This window comes from Microcebus murinus, chromosome 18, assembly GCF_040939455.1.
Source record: "Microcebus murinus isolate Inina chromosome 18, M.murinus_Inina_mat1.0, whole genome shotgun sequence".
In the NCBI taxonomy this organism is placed as follows: domain Eukaryota; kingdom Metazoa; phylum Chordata; class Mammalia; order Primates; family Cheirogaleidae; genus Microcebus; species Microcebus murinus.
Genome location: NC_134121.1, coordinates 51,310,933 through 51,331,931, shown reverse-complemented (window position 1 = coordinate 51,331,931; position 20,999 = coordinate 51,310,933). Strand labels below are relative to the sequence as shown.

At 33.3% G+C, this 20,999-nt stretch overlaps 1 protein-coding gene across 3 annotated transcripts in view; it reads right to left on the bottom strand.

The window, feature by feature from the left end:
- CEP112 (centrosomal protein 112) overlaps positions 1-20,999 on the bottom strand; it is a 430,862-nt gene that overhangs the window by 158,377 nt on the left and 251,486 nt on the right. For all 3 annotated transcript variants that reach the window (XM_075994691.1, XM_075994693.1, XM_012747355.2), the window contains one exon: positions 3,155-3,385. In XM_075994691.1, coding sequence (XP_075850806.1) covers positions 3,155-3,385 — 231 coding nt within the window. The remainder of the gene's footprint in view (positions 1-3,154; positions 3,386-20,999) is intronic.

Genomic DNA, 20,999 nt, shown 5'->3' with positions numbered 1-20,999 from the left:
ATTCCTTCTACCCTGATGACCCTTATTTGACTGTTTCCTCCCCAACCTCTTAAATGGAGTTGTTCCCTTAAGTTCTTCTTTCATAGTTGTTTCTCACTCTCCCTCTCTCTCTCTTCCCTCTCACTCCCCCCTTCTCTCCCTCTGTTTTCTCTTTTTCTCTCTCCCTACCTCCCCATTCTACTCTCTTCAATAGTCTCACTCACTCCCAAGGCCACAGGCCAGGCCCTCTCTGTGGGTGACTCCTATAGCTGCTTTTCTCCAGTCCTGTCTTCTCTTAGGATATCTAGAAACATTATTTTAACAGCAAGTGAAAGTATAGTGTGGCCCTTCAAACTCAGCATGTTCTTAACTGAATTCATTATCTTCCTCCCCAAATCAGAAACTTCTATGTTCCTAATTAAGGATTGAATTTATACTTAACAAGTCTAATCAATGCCATCTCTGTAATGTTTCTGCAATGTCTTCTCTGTCCTACTGCCACCACGACATCCCTAGTATGTCTCAGGCACCTCTACTGTGCCCTCAAGAATTGGTAGCTTGGACTAATCCAGTCCCTGTAAGCTCCTTCTACTGCTACCATACCTTGCCAATGCTGGCAGAATCTATTCCCGATAATCACTTGAATCTTGACACTTCATTTCTCAAAAAATTCAGTAGCTCCTCAGTGTTTATTCAACAAAGCCAAAATACTTATTATTGTAGCTTTAGAGACTTTCAGTGATCCCTGAGCTATCTTTTAGCCTTATCACTAACCACTCCCCTTGATTAACCTATTTGCCATGTACATGGTTTTGTTTGCTCTTGTTTTTTTTTTATTCCTTTAACTTGGAATGCCATCTTCCACATCCACTGGTCAAAATCCTACACATTATTTATGTCTAGTTCAAATGACATCTCTTCTAGTTAATATTTCCTGATTTCCTCAGCAGAAAATAATTTTTACCAAATTCACACTCTATCTTGCATTATAGTTATCTGTGGATGTGTATGTGTGTGTGTCTTGCTATCGCTATTATTTCATCTTTTTGAGGACAATGACTTTCTTTTGTCTTTTTTCTTTGTATCCACACAGTACCTGGGATATACCTTGTCAGGAGGCAGAAAATCCACCAGAAATGTTTGCCAAATAAATTACCAATGGTTTCTAACACTACTTTTTAATTACCTTTAACCTGTCAATTTAGTTAACCTGTCAATACAAATCTACACTTGAAAAATTTCATTTCCTATTAAAAGAAATATTTATAATGTGTATATGTAATGCAAGATAATTAAAGCCTGAATTGGATGTTTTATAAGTCTGGCTTTGCTAAGTCCAATTTTCTTAAATCAAGATACACTGGTATCTATGTGATTTAAGAACATTTACTTAGAAATACCTTGAACTGTTAGCAAAGTTGATTGAAACCAAGGTGAGGTGTGCTTGTAAGAGTTCTTTCCCTCTCCATCAGTCTCTCTTTTATCTGCTATTTCTAAAGGTCTAAGATTCTTCTGTACAAGGCAATTTCTCTAATTCCTGAAACTTTGTATATTTTAGCATCAAAACATTATTTTATATTGCTGTGAAGGAATTATCACTAACATCCCACTTAGATGTGTAAAAGGCATCTCAAGCTGAACATGTCCTGATTGGCCCAACCTATTGCTCTCACAAGTCTTCTTCCTTTCAGCTAAGAGAAACTCCATTTGTCCACTGGCTTGGGCAAGTAACCTTGGTGTCACTCTTGACAGTTCCCCTATACCCTAGCCTCCATGCCTCGTGTATGAACTAACAGCAAATCCTGTCAGCTCTACCTTTGGAGCATATCTCAAATCTGATCAGCTTTTACCACCTTTACTGCTATTACCTAGACACCTCTTGTCTAAATTATTGCAATAGCCTTTTAATGGGTCTCTCTACTTTTCTCCTTTGCCCTCAAGTCAGTCTCCTCTCAGCATGGCAGTTGGAGAGATCCTACTCAAGTGTGAGTCAGATCATGTCACTCCTCTGCTCAAAACCTGCCAAGCCTCCTCTGCTTCTCCTCTACAAGCCCTTTCTCTGGCCTACTCAGACCTTCCTGACCTGGGCCCATGCCCTGAGATTTCTTCTCTGGCCTTATCACCTTCCCCCCTCTTCTCCTCTGTCAACATTCCCAGCCATACCAGTTTCCCTGCTGTTCATCCAAGAAGCCAGGTGAACTCCCAGCTCGTTGGAGCCCTTTTCCTATTTATTTCTGCCCTTTTCCTATTTATTTCTGAGTTCAGAGCTATGCTGCCAAGGGCAAAGTCTGCTGAAAACTGACTTTCAAATACATTAAGGTACTATAAAGAAAGCACATTAGGATCATAGACTATGTGAAATCAATGGAGTAATGCCTAGTATGGTGATGTATACTCTTTGAAGGCACATTATTTGAGGATGAAGAAAAGGTGGAAAAAATCAAATAGGATTAGATGATTCTTAAATTACCCTTTTCAAGTTTCTTATTGCCAAGATACAGATTGGTCTTAAGAAACTCAAGGGGAAATTTAACAAACAGTAATTCACATTTAGTACCTTAATAAAATATTTATACTTTTTCAGAACATTATAAAAAAGGATACTAGAGATTATGCCTTGACTCAGTCAACCCCAAATATGTAAACATTTATTGACATTTATTTTAATAATATATGAGACTTTTCTTATTTCTACTGAAATATCAACCTGGAAAATAAATCATCATTTATGCTACAGTTATAAAAAACTGTGAAATATAGAAATGATTGCAAGACAACCTAGGAAAATGTGAAACTTAAGTATTAACCTAGGAAAATTTAGCCCAAGTATTTCTAGTCAATATTTGACAATATTACAATATTGTTTTATCACAATGCATGTTTAATTACTGTGGAATAGAATATTCCATATAATCTCTTCCATGAAAGTAAATGAAAAAGTTAGGATATTCATTAAATTTTTATAGGGATATATCATAAATCAACACAATAAATCCTAGTAGATATGGTGCCTCAACATAGAGCAGGATACTTAAATTGCTCATTTGAAGATTTTATAAATATAAAGAGTAATTCCATGTCTATTACCTTTTAGAGATTAAATATAAGGGTGGTGGCAGAGCATTTTAGACATGGGTTTCAACTGACTATTAAAAAATATAGTTAGATGTCTTACCTTTTCCAATGTCATCTCTGTCTCAGCAGCATGAGTCTTTTTCAGCTCTATTTTCATCTTTTCTGATTCAGCCTTCAGTTTGTTGACAGCAGTCTCATGGTCCCGTGCTGCCCTTTGCTTTTCCTCTTCACGAAGAAGACCAAGCTCTACCAGCTGCTGTTTCCGCTGTGAGTTCACACTAATCAGCTCTTCTCTCAACTTGTGAACCTGGGTCTCCATGTCAGCAATAACCTTGTGTTTAAAAATGGAACAATGGGCAGAGGATATGAATAGGAAAGTCACAAAAGAAGAACTGTAAAAGGCCAATAAACAAAATTTGAAAATATGAAATACAAATAGTTCACTCTTTCCTTCCATTCTTCCTTCTTTCCTTCCTTCCTGCCTTCCTCCCTCCCTCCCCTCATTCCTCACTCACATGCCATTCCCTCACAGACAAAAGGTAACATACCACCTGGAACATTTTACCATATATTTGTATCCTAAAACAACATGCTGTTTAGTTTTACTTGTATCTAATATCTATGTAAATGGAATATTACATGTATTCTTCTGAAACTTGCTTTTCAAATATTCGATATCATCACATTCCTGAAATTCATCCAGTGCTCCTTATTACATTTTTTTAGTTTCACTGGTTTCTACTTTTATTTCCTTCTCCTACTTTCTTCAGGTTTATTTTGTATTCCTTCTTCTTATCTTGGATACTTATTTATTTTTATCTTTTCTTCTTTTCTGATTAATAAACTTAAGACTATAAACACATTTCTCTAACTGTTGCTTTAGTTCCATCTCTTACGTTTAGATATATGGAATTTTCATTATCATTGAATTCCAAATATTTTTTAAACATCCCCTATGATTTATTTTGTTGACTTATGAACCATTTAGAAGTGTGCTTCTTAATTCCCAAACATATGGGATATATTAGTCTCCCAGGGATGCCATAACAAAGTACCACAAACTAGATGCCTTACAAGAACAGAATTTTATTCTCTCATAGTTCTGGAGGCTAGAAGTCTAAAATCAAGGGGTTGGCACAGTTGGTTCCTTCTGGAAACTATGAAGGAGAATCTGTTCCATGCCTGTTTCCTAGCCTCTGATATTTGCTGGCAATCTGTGGTGTCCCTGGGTTTGTAGACACATCATTCTAATCTGTCACTCTGTCTTCACATGATTTGTTTTCTCTGGGTGTGTCTTTTGTCAAGTTTCTCAATATGATGCTGGACATATTGGATTTAGGGCCTACTTTAATCCACTACCACCTAATTTTAACTTGATTACATCTGCAAAGACCCTATTTCCAAAAATACCACTTTCATAAGTTGTGTGTGTATATGAAATTTGAGGGAGACACCACTCAACTAAGGACATGGAGTTTCATGGTTATCTTTTTTAATTCACTTTGAATTGTACTATGGCTAAAGAATGTATTCTATCTTCCATTAATTCTTTGAAAATTGTTGAAACTGTTTGATGGCAAGTTTATACAGTCAATTTTTTTAAAAAAAGCTTTATGTGTGATTGCTAAGAAATGTATATTCTGTATTTTCTGCAGTTGTTGAATGCTGTATTATAGACATGCCCACTGGATCAAACTTTTTATGTTGTTGAAGTGTTCTATAACTTACTGTTTCTTTTTTAACTTGAGTTATTAGTTAAAGATATGCATTAAGATCTCTCTATATAATGGTAGATTTGTCTATTTCTCTTTGTATCTCATTAAATTTTCCTCTATATATTTTGAGGTTATAAAGTCAATCTTGTTAGTTGGCTTTTTGTTATCAAATAGTGATCCTTGTCCTCTTTTCTCCAGTACTAATTTTGACTTAAAGTCACTTTTGTCTGAGAGTAACAGATTTTAGTAGCAGCTTTTTGGGGGGAGACAGTATTTACTTAGTATATCTTTATGTATTCTTTTACTTTAATCCTTTCTGCATCCTCAGTTTTTAGATATGTATCTTATAAATAACAAATAGATTTTGAATTTTCTTTTTGTCTTTTAAATGGAACATTTAGTCCAATTAGCTTATATATGCTAACTTATTTTCCTTTATTTTCTTCTCTTATTTTATGCTATTTGGCCTACCCTTTGTGCATTTCATTATTTTCCTCCTTTTTATATTCTTTTAGTCTAAAGGAATAAATTTTTTTCTCATTCAACTTTCTTTTCCCTGTTTGTAAGATACACACTATATTTTCTTTTGGTGTTAATGGTAAAAGGGATCAACACCTAAACTTGACATACCAAATTTTAGAGTTATTTATTTTTTATATCATCTTGAACAATAAATGAAACTTAGGCTTAGAAACTTAAGTTGTATTGTTCTTTTCCAGATTTATCTGCTAGCTGTTATTTTCAATTTATTTTGTTTTTCTCAACTCAATATTGCAATTATTATTTTATTCATTCACTAAATCTTTGTATATACCTATATATTAATATTTACCAATGTCTTATTTCACCACTCCTTCTTGCAACTCTAACCTCCCAACAACCACTTTCCTTTAGTCCCAACTATATTCTTTAAGTTCTTTTAAAAAGGTTTAGTGAAAAGTAGTTTTAGTAATTATTGATCTTAAAATAGGTATATAGGTATTGATAAAAAGTCAGCTGTTATCCCTCTGAAGATAATTTATCTTCTGGATGCTTTTAAGATCTTCTCTTTGCCTTTAGTGTTCATCACTTTCTTTATGATTTCTCTAAGTGTAAGCATGTTTTCCTTTATTCTGATCAGAACATGTTAGTCCTCTGGATCTTTGGTGAATATTGCAAAATTCTCAGTCAAAACCCTTCCATTTAATGTCTCTGTTCCTTCTCTCTCCACCCTTATGAAACTCACTTAGATGTATGTTGGATTTTCCATTTTTTCATTTCCCTTAACTTCTTATATTTTTCATCTCCTTTAGTCTCTCCCACATGCTGGATGTTTTCTTCAGTGTCTAATCTGCTGTCAGATACACTGAAGTGCTTAATTTCAATTATTTAGTTTTTATTTTTAGAAGTTTTATTCTTTTAAAAATGGTAATTTAAAAACTCTCTTACTTTTACTATTTTAAAATCCGTTTAAAATTTAAGTATATCTCACATATTAATATATGACTGTTTTCTCTTCTATGGCTAATAATTCCAGTATCTGAAGTCCTTGCAGGTCTCATTCTGCTATTCCCAATTTCTGAAGGCTCTAGCTTCATGGTACTCTTTCTCATGTTGTTTTGTGTTGCTTTTCTTTTTTAAGGTGAGTGCTTATTTCTTGGAACTTTATCTTCTGGGATTCAAAGTGGCTTTTCCAGTAATCATGTCACAGACAGACCTGAAGATATCAGTATCTCTTGAAAACTTTAAAATAAGTCCTCAGCCTCAAGTTTTTCAGAATACTCTGATAATATGAGTTCAGGCAGAAAATCCTCATGAAGACCATCTTATAGTTATGAATTTTCAGGGGCAACCCTCCATTCAGTCCTAAGGTTTGAGATAGGTAATACTCCTGTTTCTAGTTCACTGGTTTCCAATTTACCCGTATACTATGGGTATGACCTTTGGTATCCTAGCTTTATATATGGTGGTGTCATAATAGATTCCACACCTTAAATAGGTCCTAGACTTTATTTTTTTGTGTGTCCCCTGGACCCCATAAGAGCCAAAACAAAAACAAAACTGAAGTTCAAGTTCACTCAGTTGAGGAAAGGTACTCAAGTTGAGAGCCTTGTTCAGTACTCTACTTACATCTCTAGATTGCTGTTTCCGGTTAGTTTTTGGCCCTGAGTATCCTAACTAACTTAACAGCTCATAAACACACTAAAAATAAGTTAAGTAAAAATAAGTAAAAATTTTCTTATCTATCCTTTTTAGTTGTTTTCAGAGGGAAAGTTGATCAGAGAACATAGTGCCTTGCTACCAGATGAATGGTTAGTTCGGGCTTAAGGGAACCTCTTATTACCACCAATGTATTAGCAATGAATGCAACATTTTCTAAAACACAATAGTAACTGCTTTATGCATGGTGGACTTTCAATGAACACTACACATTTCCCTGACCAGAAACCAGAAAGTCCAAAGGACAGTAATGCAAAAGTAACATTAGGATGCAGAGAATAGGAATACAAAGCTAAATGATGTGAAGCTACTATGATAATCAAAATGTCTATAAAATTATGTCATTTTCAATAAAAATATTTTACTCATACTATTTTAAGTATTAACAATTGTACTATTTCTACATGATAAATAATAATTGCTAGAATGTTGAGTATTTATTTTGTACCAGGTATCTTATATAGGTTATTTTATTTAATGTTTGCAACAATGCAGTATAATAAATACTACTAATATAAAAAGTTTTTCCTTTTTTTGGATTGTGGTCAGTACACACTAGCTCCACTATTAATCCTGCTCCCTTCCTATGCTAGACTGGAAGAGACATTGCAGACAGCTGGACAAAAACATTTTGGAGAAGAAAGTGCTTGATAATCACAAATCTGAGCCCAAGAGACATGAGGTGATCAGGTGTCCCAATTTTATCATGCCTCTCCAAAAGAGCTGACTTGAAATAGTCCCAGAGGAATGTATAAGAGGACTTTATATAAAAAGCTAATTCTCATAAACCTATAGTGGAACAGATGAGTCTTTTTTCCCAGGAAATGTATATTTTAATGTTTGTTTTTCTGTTTCATAGATGTATTGATATACAGATATCAATACATAGCTGTAGACCAATTGTCCTTGAAACCAAAGTCTCCTGCCTTTTATTCCTGTTTTATAATGATTCCTTTGAACTCAATACCTGGGAATAATAAGAGAAGACAGAGTCAATTTAATCAAATTCTGAAACAGATTAGAAATCTTCTAAGAGCAGATAGACTTCAGCAGTGATAACAGAATGTTTCTAGGGAGTACAAGATTCTTTTGAAAAAAGCTTTGTAATATCAAGGTGGCAGATGAGGATGGGCTACTAGCTCCTTTCCCTAAAATGAACTTGCAGAAACCACAGGAAGCATGAATCTGAGATATTAATGATGATAACAATAATAAAAAACAACAAAACAAACTCTGAAAAGCTCCTGTGTAGAATAAAGACAGTCTGCAACTGGAGAATATATGTGTATGGAAGGGAAGGGGTTGTGGCTCAGGGAAAAAAACAACAGAAAAGTACTATAAGAAGGTAGGCTGGAAGAATGCTTTATTTTTTGTTCTTGCCTCTCCCTTTTGTTGCCACAGGACAATCTTATCTGTGCCATTACCATGTTGGAAGTGAGAACTCAACATGGTGTTGCTATGAATCCAGTAATACTAAGGCAACCAAGCCTTGCTTGGATGAGGAGTTGTAGAAAACAGGTGCATTGACGTATCAGAACTTCTTATTTACTCTTCTATACTCTCCCCTCCAAACTCCTAGGACTAATGATTTATAACCTCTGAAGACAGCCTCCTCCTATTGCTGTTATACTGATTTCCAAGAGGTTAGTTAAGTTTCCAAACAGCAGATTTTCCTGATGAAATAGCTGTGAAAGGGAGTGGCACAGTGATGGAATACTCTGTCTTGGGTTTCATAACCTCCTCCTTCCATAAGCTCATCTCTCAGTCAAGGACAAAGGCCCAGCCTTTTGCTCTTTCCCAGCAGATGTTACCAGTTAGACTATATGATAGTTTCAGGGGAATGTAAGCTCACTGGCCAACATAAATAAACCTGAGGAGCAAAACTATCAAAAAGAGACAACTCAATCACATACATTATCTGAAGCAGTATAATTGGAACAAATGAGTCAAGAATTTTTTTAAAGCATAATAAATATATAAATAACATGTACATAATAAATATACTGAAAAGGGTAATGGAAGAAGTTCGATACATGAAGCAGCAATAAGAAGTCATAAAGGAAGGAAAAGGTGAAAATAATTGGAGAAAGGGTAGAAAATGTAAAAGAAAAGCTGAGACTTCTGAAGGACAAAGAAAGTGACAACATCTAGATAATGGATTCTGAGAAAAAGGGACATGAAAGATTTTATCCAAGTTCAATCTGACTGGAATGCCTTTGCTCTTTATCACACACCACACTGTGTCAAAGCACTAGGTATTTCTCATAAAGAACAGTGCATAGTTATTGTACCTTATTCATTTGTTCTTACTGTACATCTCTATATATGAATTTCCACTATGGTTGGTACAAATTAAATATCCAAAATCATAAGACCATAATGTCTTTATAAAAAATAAATAACAAAAACATGTTAGTTTTCCAAAAGCACTGACACCACCCCAAAATGGATTTCAATCTTTGTGAATGTACATACAAATATTTTTTAATGGTTTAATCACTGTATGGATACTGTTCTACATTTTCCCACATCTGATTTTACATCTTCATTTCCATTTATTAGTATTATTTGTCACTTTCAATGGTGCCTTGGCATTTCATCATTAGAATACAGTCTTATCTCAGAGATATTGCAGGTTTGGTTCCAGACTACCATAATAAAGTGAATTTCACAACAAAGTGAGTATCACAATAAAGTGAGTCACACAAACTTTTTGGTTTCCCAGTGCCTATAAAAGTTATGTTTACACTATACTATAGTATAATAAGTGTGCAATAGCATTATGTCTAAACAAAACCAATGTGCATACCTAAAAACAGTATTTATCATAGCAATACTTTACTGATAAAAAATGCTAATGATCATCAGAAGCTGCAATGAGTCCTCATCCTTTTGCTGGTGGAGGGCCTTGCCTTGATGTGATGGCTGCTGTTTGATCAAGGTGGTGGATGGAGGCAATTTCTTAAAATAAGACAATTAAGTTTGCAGCATTGATTAACTATTTCATGAAAGATTTATCTGTAGCTTGTAAAGCTGCTTTATAGCATTTTACCCAAAGTAGAACTTCTTTCACAATGGGAGGCAATATTCTCAAACTCTCTCATTGCTTTATCAACTAAATTTATTTACTATTGTAAATCCCTTATTGTCATGTCAACAATATTCCCAGCATCTATACTAGGCATAGAGTCCATAACAAGAAGTCACTTTCATTGCTCATCCATAAGAAGCAATTCTTTATCTGTTTAAGTTTGATCATGAGATTGCAGCAATTCAGTCACTTCCTCGGGCTCTACTTTTACTTCTATATATCTTACTATTTCCACCATGTCTATAGCTACTTCCTTCACTGAAATGTTGAAGGCCTCAAAGTCATCCATGAATGGTGGAATCAACTTCTTCCTAATTCCTGTTAATGTTGATATTTTGACCTTCTCCCATGATTCACACACGTTCTTAATAGAATCTAGAATGATAAATCCTTTCCAGAAAGTTTTCAATTTATCTGGCCTAGATACATCAGAGGAATCACGATCTATGGTAGCTAACGCCTTATGAAATGTATTTCTTAAATAATAAGACTTGAAAGTTGAAATGACTCTTTGATCCATGGGCTGTAGAATAAATGTGTAAATGGGCATGGAAACAACATTAATCTCCTGTACATCTTCATCAGAGCTCTTGGGTGACCAGGTGCATTGTCAATCAGCAGTGATATTTTGAAAGAAATCTTTTTTCTGAGTAGTAGGCCTCAACAGTGGGCTTAAAATATTCAGTAAACTAGGCTATAAAAACATGTGCTGTCATCCAGGCTCTGTTGTTCCATTTATAGGGCACAGACAGAGTAGATTCAGTGTAATTTTTAAGGGGCCTATAATTTTTGGACTAGTAAATGAGCACTGGCTTCAATTTAAAGTCACCACCTGCCTTAGCCCTTAACAAGCCTAAACAGCCTATCTTTTGAAGCTTTGACGCTTTGACCTCTCTCTAGCTAAGAAAGTCTCAGATGGAATCTTCGAATAGAAGGCTATTTTGTATACATTGAAAATCTGATGCTTAGTGTAGTCACCTTCATCAATGATCTTAGCTAGATTTTCTGGATAACTTGCTATAGCTTCCCCATCAGCACTTGCTGTTTCACCTTGTACTTTTAGGTGGCTTCTTTTCCTTAAACCTCATGAACAAACCTTTGCTAGCTTCATACTTTTTTCCTGCAGCTTCCTCACCTCTCTCAGACTTTATAGAATTAAAGATAGTTAGGACTTTTCTCTGGATTAGGTTTTAGCTTAAGGGAATGTTGTGGCTAGTTTGATTTTCTATCCAGACCACTCAAATTTTCTTCATATCAGTAATAAGGCTGTTTAGCTTTCTTATCACTTGTGTGTTCACTGGAATAGCACTTTTAATTTCCTTCAAATACTTTTTTATGGCACTCACAACTTGGCTAAATATTTGGCACAAGAGTCCTAGCTTTCAGACTATCTCAGCTTTCAACCTGCTTTCCTCACTAAGCTCAATCTTTTCTGGCTTTTGATTTAAAGTGAGAAACATGTGACTCTTTCTTTCACTTGGACACTCAGTGGCCATTGTAGGGTTATTAATTGGCCTAATTTCAATATTATTGTGTCTCAGGGTATAGGAAAACCTGAGTAGAGGGAGTGAGATAGGGGAATAGCTGGTCAGCGGAGTAGTCAGAACACACTCAACATTTGTAGATTAAATTCACCATCTTATATGAATGTGGTTTACGGTGTCCCAAAACATTATAATAGTAACATCAAAGATCACCATACAGATACCATAATAATGTAAAAGTTTTATGTTGGTGGAATTACTAAAATGTAACACAGAGACATGAAGTGAGCACATGTTGTTGGAAAAATGGCACTGATAGACCTGCTAAAAGCAGGGTTGCCGCAAACCTTCAATTCATAAAAAAATACAATATCTGCAAAGCACAATAAAATTAAATGCAATATAATAAGGTATGCCTGTATATAATCATTTACTTAATAAATTCAGTAAAGCCTCAGGTTATAAAATTAATTTATATGAATCAATAGCATTTCTATATATAATAACAGTCAAGCTCAGAGTCAAATCAAAAACTCAATTAACATTTACAGTAGCTACAAAGAAAATACCTAGGCATATACTTAACTAAAGAAGTAAAAGATCTCTCTATAAAGAGAACTACAAAAGACCAATGAAAGAAATCACAGATGACACAAATAATTGGAAAAACATTACATGCTCATGGATTAGAAGAATCAACATTGTTAAAATGTCCTTACTGCCTAAAGTGATTTAAAGATTCAATGCAATTGCCATCAAAATTCCAATGTTATTTCTCACGGATCTAGAAAAAATAATCCTAAACTTCATATGGAACCAAAAAGAGCCTCAATGCCAAAGCAATCTTAAGCAAAAAGAACAAATCTGGAGGCATCACATTACCTGCCTTCAAATCGTACTACAAGGCTATAGTAACTGAAACAGCATGACTGGTATAAAGGTAGTCACATAGACCAATGAAACAGAATAGAGAACCCAGAAATAAAACCACATAGCTACAACCAACTGATTTTCAACAAAGCAGACAAAAATGTACACTGGGATAAGGATGGATTACAGACTTAAATGTAAGGCATGAATCTCAAAAATTCTAGAAGAAAATGTAGGAAAAACTCTTGTAGACAACACCACTGAGTTAATTTTTATATATGGTGAGAGATAGGGATCCACTTTCATTCTTCTGCATGTGGCTATCCAATTTTCTTAGCACTATTTATTGAATAGGGCATCCTTTCCCCAGTGTTTGAAGTTTAGGATTAGATACCATTCTGAATGGGAATGAGAGAGTTAGTGGTAACAGGAGAAGATATTTTATTATATCTATTTGTGTGACCTATAAATTCTGACCAATATTAACATACTTCCTAATAAAAAATAAATTCATAACATTAAATTAAAACAGTTAAACATTAAATAGAAATAATTGATAATGAAAATATTATCTTGAAGGATAAAGCTAAAGTGAGAGAAATGTATAGCTTTAACATGCCATTTATTTTTAAAACGCTAATTATTAATGAAGTAGGCAACCAGTTTAAGAAGGTAGCAAGATAGAACAATTTCTGGTAAGACTGACAAAATAAGGTAAAAATAAACAATATTAGGGATGAAAATAAAGCTATGGCAATGTTACCTATAAAAAAGATATTAATAATTAACAATAAATTTTAAAAATGTCACGTTATAGATCAGAGATTTTAAAACAGATGATATCATAAAAACATTATGCCAATAATTGGAGAATCTAGGTAAAATGGACACATTTCTAGGAATATATAAAATGCCAAAAGAAGAAACAAAAAGATAAATAATACAATTAGAGGCCGGGCACGGTGGCTCATGCCTGTAATCCTTTCACTCTGGGAGGCCGAGGTGGGCAGATTGCTCAAGGTCAGGAGTTCGAAACCAGCCTGAGCAAGAGCAAGACCCCATTTCTACTATAAATAGAAAGAAATTAATACAATTAGAGAAATTTAAAGAATAGTTAAAAATCTTCTCAAAAGAAAATATTGAGCTCATATAATTTTACAGGTGAGTACTAAAAAATCTCCCAAGGAATAGGTCATTCCAGTCCTTTCAAACTCTTCCAGAGAATGGAGCAAAAGAAAAATACTCTCAAACTAATTTAAAACTCATTATAATATTGGTACCAAAAGATGACAGAGATAGGAATAGAAAAAAAAATTCCAGGCCAACTTATGAACACAGACAGAAAAAACATAAATTATTGGCAAACCAAGTCCAGCAATGTATAAAAATAAAATACGTAATTACCAAGTTGTGGACAATGCAAGGAAACTTAACATCCATAAAAAATTTATAAATGTCAATAAATATCACATTTAGATGAAGAAGAAAAATTCCTAAACTACAAAAATTTACCAAAACTGACTTATTTATAAAATACTGGAAAATGTGCATCATCCCATAACCACTAGGAAAATTAAAATAGTTGTCAAAAATCTTTCCAGAAATAAAATACCAAGCCCAGATGACTCTATTGGCCAGTTTTACTACATACTGAAGGAACAAATAAATTACTCTTATACTGATTCTTTCAGAGAATTAAAAAAGGAAGCAACATTCAATAACTCAATTATGAGGCTAGCATAGCACCAATTTAAAAATATCCCAGGGACAGTTTAAAAAAGAAAAATCTCAGGTCAATCTCTCTCAATGATTATTAGTAAATTATTAGCAAACTGAATCCAGTAATATTACATTATCGAAAAATTGGATGCACCATAAGGTGGATTGATGTAAGCTTAAAAAACTAACCTATAATTTACTCCATTTATGCATTAAAAGAAAAAAGCATTGATTATCTTAATATACAGAAAAACATTTGATAATATCCAACCACAACATTCTTAGCAAAACAGGAATAGAAAAGACTACTGATAACCAGATAAAAGGTATTTTCCAAAAACTCAGCAATTTTCATTCACTTTTTATTTTTAAGTTTTAAAATATCCCTTTTAAAATCAAAAGATTTTTCTTCTTTCTGCCTACTACCATTATTTATATTCACAAGTGTATGACTAGAAAGAAAACAAAAACAAAACTGTCTTTAATCATGGATGTTATGATTGTATTATATATACAAAATATAAAATGAATGTACAAATTATCAGAAAAAATAAGTTTAGAAAGATGTCTAAATAAATGATAAATGTTCAAAAATTGACTACAATTTTTATACATTGGCAAAAAATTATAAAACACCATTTACAACTATGATAATAAATAAAAGATTCTTAGAAATAAGTCTATCAAAAGATGCAAAAATCTAAGGAAAAATTATAAACCTTTTTCAAAGATATTCGAGAAGATCTAAATAACTGAGAGATAGATCATGGGGATGGAAATTCTCTCCTGCAGTTCTCCACAGATTGATCTATAGCATCGATACAAGTCCAATTAAAACTTCAAGAAAAGCTTTCAAGAAATTTGACAACGTGAATCTACAGTGTACAGGGATGAACACAGTATTATAACACCCCTAAAAAAGAACAGATAGTGTGACATTTCCTATTAGATATCTGGGCCTAACATAATGCTACTGTAATTAACACAGTGTACTATTATCATAGAGAATAGAACAAATCGACTAATAGAACAGAATTGAGAACATATAAACAGGTTCACATTGGATAGAGCTGGCATTGCAGTGTAGTGGGGATGTGACAAACTACTGTATTCTTAAAATTATGCTGAGACCACAAGTTATCCATATGGGAAACAAATGAAACCAGACCCCTATCTTACACAATAGACAAAAATAAATTCTCTCCATTTTTTGGTCTATATCCAAGAGAAATAAAACATATCTTCACAGAAATACTTGTACATAAATGTTCATAGAAGCAATATTAATAGCCAAAAAGGAGAAACAAAATGTCCATCATATTATAGTATATCCACACAATGTAATGTTATTCAGCAATATAAAGAAATGGAGAGCTAATACATGCTACAATATGAATGAACCTTCAACACATACTGAGTGAAAGAAGCTAGTCACCACATATTGTATGATTCTATTTATATGAAATATATGAAATATCTGGAATAGGCACATTTATAGAGACAGGACTTAGATTAGTGGTTGAGTAGGGCTGGGAGCGTTAGGCAAAAATGAGGAATGACTGCTAACGGGCAAGAGCAAGACCCCGTCTCTACCAAGAATAGAAAGAAATTAGCTGGACAACTAAAAATATATAGAAAAAATTAGCTGGGCGTGGTGGTGCATGCCTGTAGTCCCAGCTACTTTGGAGGCTGAGGCAGGAGGATCACTTGGGCCCAGAAATTTGAGCTTGCTGTGAGCTAGGCCCAGGCAACAGAGCAAGTGAGACTCTGTCTCCAAAAAAAAGATGCTCAACATCTCTAATCATTAGAGAAATGTAAATCAAAACCACAACGAGATATCACCTAACCCCAGTGAGATTGGTCTCTATCAAAAAATCCCCAAACAACAAATGTTGGCAAGGATATGGAGAGACAGGAACACTCTTACACTGCTGGTGGGACTGCAGATTAGTGCAACCTCTGTGGAAAAGTATTTGAAGATCCCTCACAGAGCTAAAAATAGAAATAAAATTCGATCCAGAAATAGCACTATTAGGCATCTACTCAAAAGAGCAAAATATTCTATATAATAAAGACATCTGCACCCGAATGTTCATGGCAGCACAATTCACTATTGCAAGGATGTGGAAACAACCCAAGTGCCTGTCAATTCATGGGTGAATTATTAAAATTTGGTACATATATACAATGGAATATTACTCAATTATAAGAAATGACAGCGATCTAGCACCTCTTATATTTTCCTGGATTGAGTTTGAGCCCGTTATCCGAAGTGAAGTATCACAAGATCGGAAGAATAGGCTCCACTTGTACTCGCCATCAAATTGGTACTGACTGATTAGCAGGATGGTGCTCACATGGTAGTAATATTCTCCAGGGATTAGGGGATTAGGGGTGGTAAACTCACAACTAAAGGACACAGTGAGCATTATAGAGGGGAAGGGCATGCCTCAAACCCTCGCTTGGGTGAGGCAAAGACATAAAATGTAACCAAAATGTTTGTACCCTCATAATACCCTGAATTTAAAAAAAAAAAAAAAGAATCCTTGTTATCAGCTATTTACTTTTATGGAGCCTATACAATTAAATTCTCCTTACTTCATTCTTTTTCTTTAGATTCTAAATAAGAAGTTTATTATATAATAACTTAGGTTTATTTGTTACTACATATTTATTACTATATATTTCCTATTTTAATGTGTTTTTATATAAACCACCCCAAATTTGTCCTCAACTATATGTCTCTAAAATTTCACTGAGATCTTTCTTTGTCAAGTGGAAACACTGGGAAATAACTTTTAGTGTTTGGTAGCTGCCAGCTTATGAAAAATAACCCATGGCTGTTTTTTCATATAATGTTGAGCGGAAAAAAATCTGTAATGGCTAAGTTTAAAAATATACATTTTGTTAGTTATGACATATAATCTAAGTATATATTTATTATTAGTTTATATTACTATTTATTGTATTACTAATATATTTTAAAATTAACATATAGATAATAATAAAATGCTTGATTATATTTGGTTGTTGATACATCTTTATATCAAAGATATTAATGAGGCAAAACTTCAGACACTTATTGATCTAAAGTTTTTACTCCACCACAAAAAGTTCCTATTTTATTTTTTAACAAAAGAAATAAATTGAATGAAATATGCAATTTGAGATTTTATTAAGTATATAGAACTATTTTGAAAGAGTATATTCAGATTTCAAAGAAGGATAGCATACACATTAAAAATCAGCAATAGAAAATATTAGGAAAATACTGCTATATCAATAAAAAAGAATATTTTGGATAGGTTTAATGTGTTAGTTTATTTCACAGAGATTAAATTCATATCATGCATACAACTACATTGTACATGTTTATTATAATTTAAAGACTAAAATACATCTAAACATTTAAAATAAAAAGCATATTTTACTGTATAATGAAATCATACTTCATACTATTATACCTTTTAACAGTTTGGGGGACATTTATGATTTCAAATTAAGTCAAGATTATAAAATTATTTTATAGGTGAGACAATCTTTTTGCTATGAGCTTTTGAATAAAATTTTATATTGTTATAGGGCTAAAACTTTAAAGTGTTCACATACACTGTAGGAAAAGACAGGTAGTTGATAATAGTGGAAAAGAGCAACATTAAGGGATGCAAGTAAAGTCATATAAACGTCTGGGCAATTAACCAGGTCTTCAGATTCCTAAGACAGCATATTTTCTATTTTTAACCTGCTGCATCTAAGCTGCAAATAGAATTTTCTTGACTCATGTTGCCTGTATTCTATCAAGTAGAAAATATTTTTAAAATTCCTTAGATGACTGAGAGATATTTAGAAAGAGAGTCAATACATTTACCTTTAAAGTAATTAAAAATTTGCTCTGACATCCAATATACATGTTTGGTATTATTTAAAGTACATTTGTGTTTTTAGACTCTTGTTCTACTGTTATTAGACCTAGTAATTAAAAATAAAATCATTAGCCCAACCTTGGAGTTCAGCAAAAATATTTCCTTTGCAACTTGTAAAAATGAGGAAGAGGGTTAAATTCCCCCCAAACTCCAAAAGAATAACTTAGCTCTAGAGCGAATTCTATACACAAGACTAAAATATGGTACCAAAGATGACGATAATTTTGGAGTACACTACAAAGGGCTAATGTCAAGGGGAAAAAAACAAAAACATAAAAAATATTTACTTGCAAAATAAGAGCATACTCTAATTAGAAAATTTTTAAAAATAAAAGGGTGAAAATACAAAAAAGAACACAATAATTTACAAGCTTATCTGGAGGAGAAAAAAACTTCAAAAGAAGTGGAATATTCTATGAATCACATGAACTGGCAAACATTATGGCTACATTTGTTTTTTGTGAGTAATGACAATACTGCTAACGATTCATAGCTGATGTTGAAATTTCTAGTTTTATTTTTAAAGAACCACCCAAATTATCTAATTAAAAGTAAGTCTTGAAGAAAGTAAATAAAAAATCCAGAACAATTTGCTTTTAGGTTAAGTTATAATTTGGAAAAAAAGAAGGTTGATAACACATTGGCCTATTTTGGAAATTTGCAAATGAAATGGCTACTACACTTAAAATAACTATGGAGGAGCATTTACTTTTATAAATTAAACTATACAAATAATTAACAGAAGCAAAATATAGATATATATATTTTTTTCTAGATTCAAATGGAATTGTAAAAGTGGAAATATTCCACTTGAGAATGATGATACTAAAATGAAACTATCTTCAAATAGCACTTTTAATAATCTTATCTTGAAAATGCAAAATGTAAGTATTAAAAAGCCAACACAGGCGTATTATCCATAACTCACTCCAGTGCAATGTCAGGGCTAATAAACAGGAGGACCATGTGTCAAGAAGATGTTATTTGAAGCATCTAAAAACACTTAAAGTTATTTTCTTGACGGAGTGTTTCCAGGAGTGACAGGTAACCTATTTGGCCTTCGAATAATAAAATTCAAGCAGAATTCTTCTTCACTAGAAACCTGCTTCTATAAAGAATGACATTCAAGTAATTGGAAAGCAGATTTTCAATACTCTTTCCATTCACTGAACTTCTCCTTTCCAGGAAAGCAGAATTTTGACTTAGGTTTTCTGCCAGTTCTGTATTAGCTACTTTACCCAAACATTCTGTACACACTAAGGTCACAAGTACCCACATATTATACTAGTGCCATTCAGAACACTCTAATTACTATGCTAACAACTGTACAACATTACTAAAGTAAAGTATTCCAAAGTTTTGGTTGCTTAATTAAATATAAGAAAATCTAGAACATTCTGACAAAAATAGTTTAATTTTTAAAAATGAGCCAATGAAAGAAAGGAGAGTCCTGCCCCTCTATGAAAATTGAAGTTCACTCAATGGCTGCCTAAGTCAGAATCAACATAATGAGTCTTCCTTATTATTATCACTTCGAACAGCTTTTCTCTCCCATTACATGTGCTTTTTTGTGTATTATACATACTTCATGCAACTAATTTTTAAATATATGCAGACTAAAGGAAATCCACTCTAATGCCATGAAGGCATTGGTGGTGTATATCTCCAGTATAGCAACACAGTATCTGCCCCAGTCAACTTGACCTCAAAAGACAACTTTACTGACCAGGTGGACCTCCCTAAAATATCTTAAGTGTCAGAATTCTTTGGATTACACTTAGGGTATAGAGTCAGAAGAGAGAATGGAGTTATCTCGCTCTTAATCCACCCCACTTGTGAAAGCATGCAAGATGAATTTTACATCAACACAGCAATTCCATGAGACTGTGCAACAATAGCTTAATTTATTATAATAATTTGTACTTTTATACATGATCTTGTTATTTGCTGCTTTTATTTCTCTATTTATAAAATAAATTCACCTGATATAAAAAGAAATTGTGTGGGGAAAAAAACAAAGCAAACAAATAGAAAAAAATACACCAACTAAATTCATGGTAATATTATTTGCCTTTGATTAAAAATATTAAAATAGGCCGGGCGCTGTGGCTCACGCCTGTAATCCTAGCTCTTGGGAGGCCGAGGCGGGCGGATTGCTCAAGGTCAGGAGTTCAAAACCAGCCTGAGCAAGAGCGAGACCCCGTCTCTACTATAAATAGAAAGAAATCAATTGGCCAACTGATATATATATAAAAAATTAGCCGGGCATGGTGGCACATGCCTGTAGTCCCAGCTACCCGGGAGGCTGAGGCAGAAGGATCGCTCGAGCCCAGGAGTTTGAGGTTGCTGTGAGCTAGGCTGACGCCACGGCACTCACTCTAGCCTGGGCAACAAAGCGAGACTCTGTCTCAAAAAAAAAAAAAAATATTAAAATAATTGTTCATTTTTAGTTATTTGGCCTTTTACTTTAAAATTACTTTCAATTATATTAACATTTTTGAGTTTTTGTTATTGAAGTTTTTATATGAGTTAACATTGAAAAGCTATTCTTAAATATATCTAAGCATATATTCAAAAGATATAAATAGTTCTATAATAAAAACTGGCATACAGACATTAGACTCACAACATAATACATGCAGACATTCGAACAATGTTATAAAGGTTTTAAGTTAATTTATAGAAGAATTTAGACTACCATCTTTAAGGATTCATCTTACTAAATACAATGTTAAATTCTTCTCAATATTAAATTCTTGTACCTGGTAAAACTAGACAGTTATGAAATTTAAATAACGTTATCCATCTTAGATATTCAAACACTTAGCTACAGACACTATGATTCTAATTATAACAGTATTTAAAATAAACTAAGGAACAAAAGTTACCTAGATCAAGATCATGAGCACTAACAGATTTTACAATGCTGTAAGTAAATTTATAG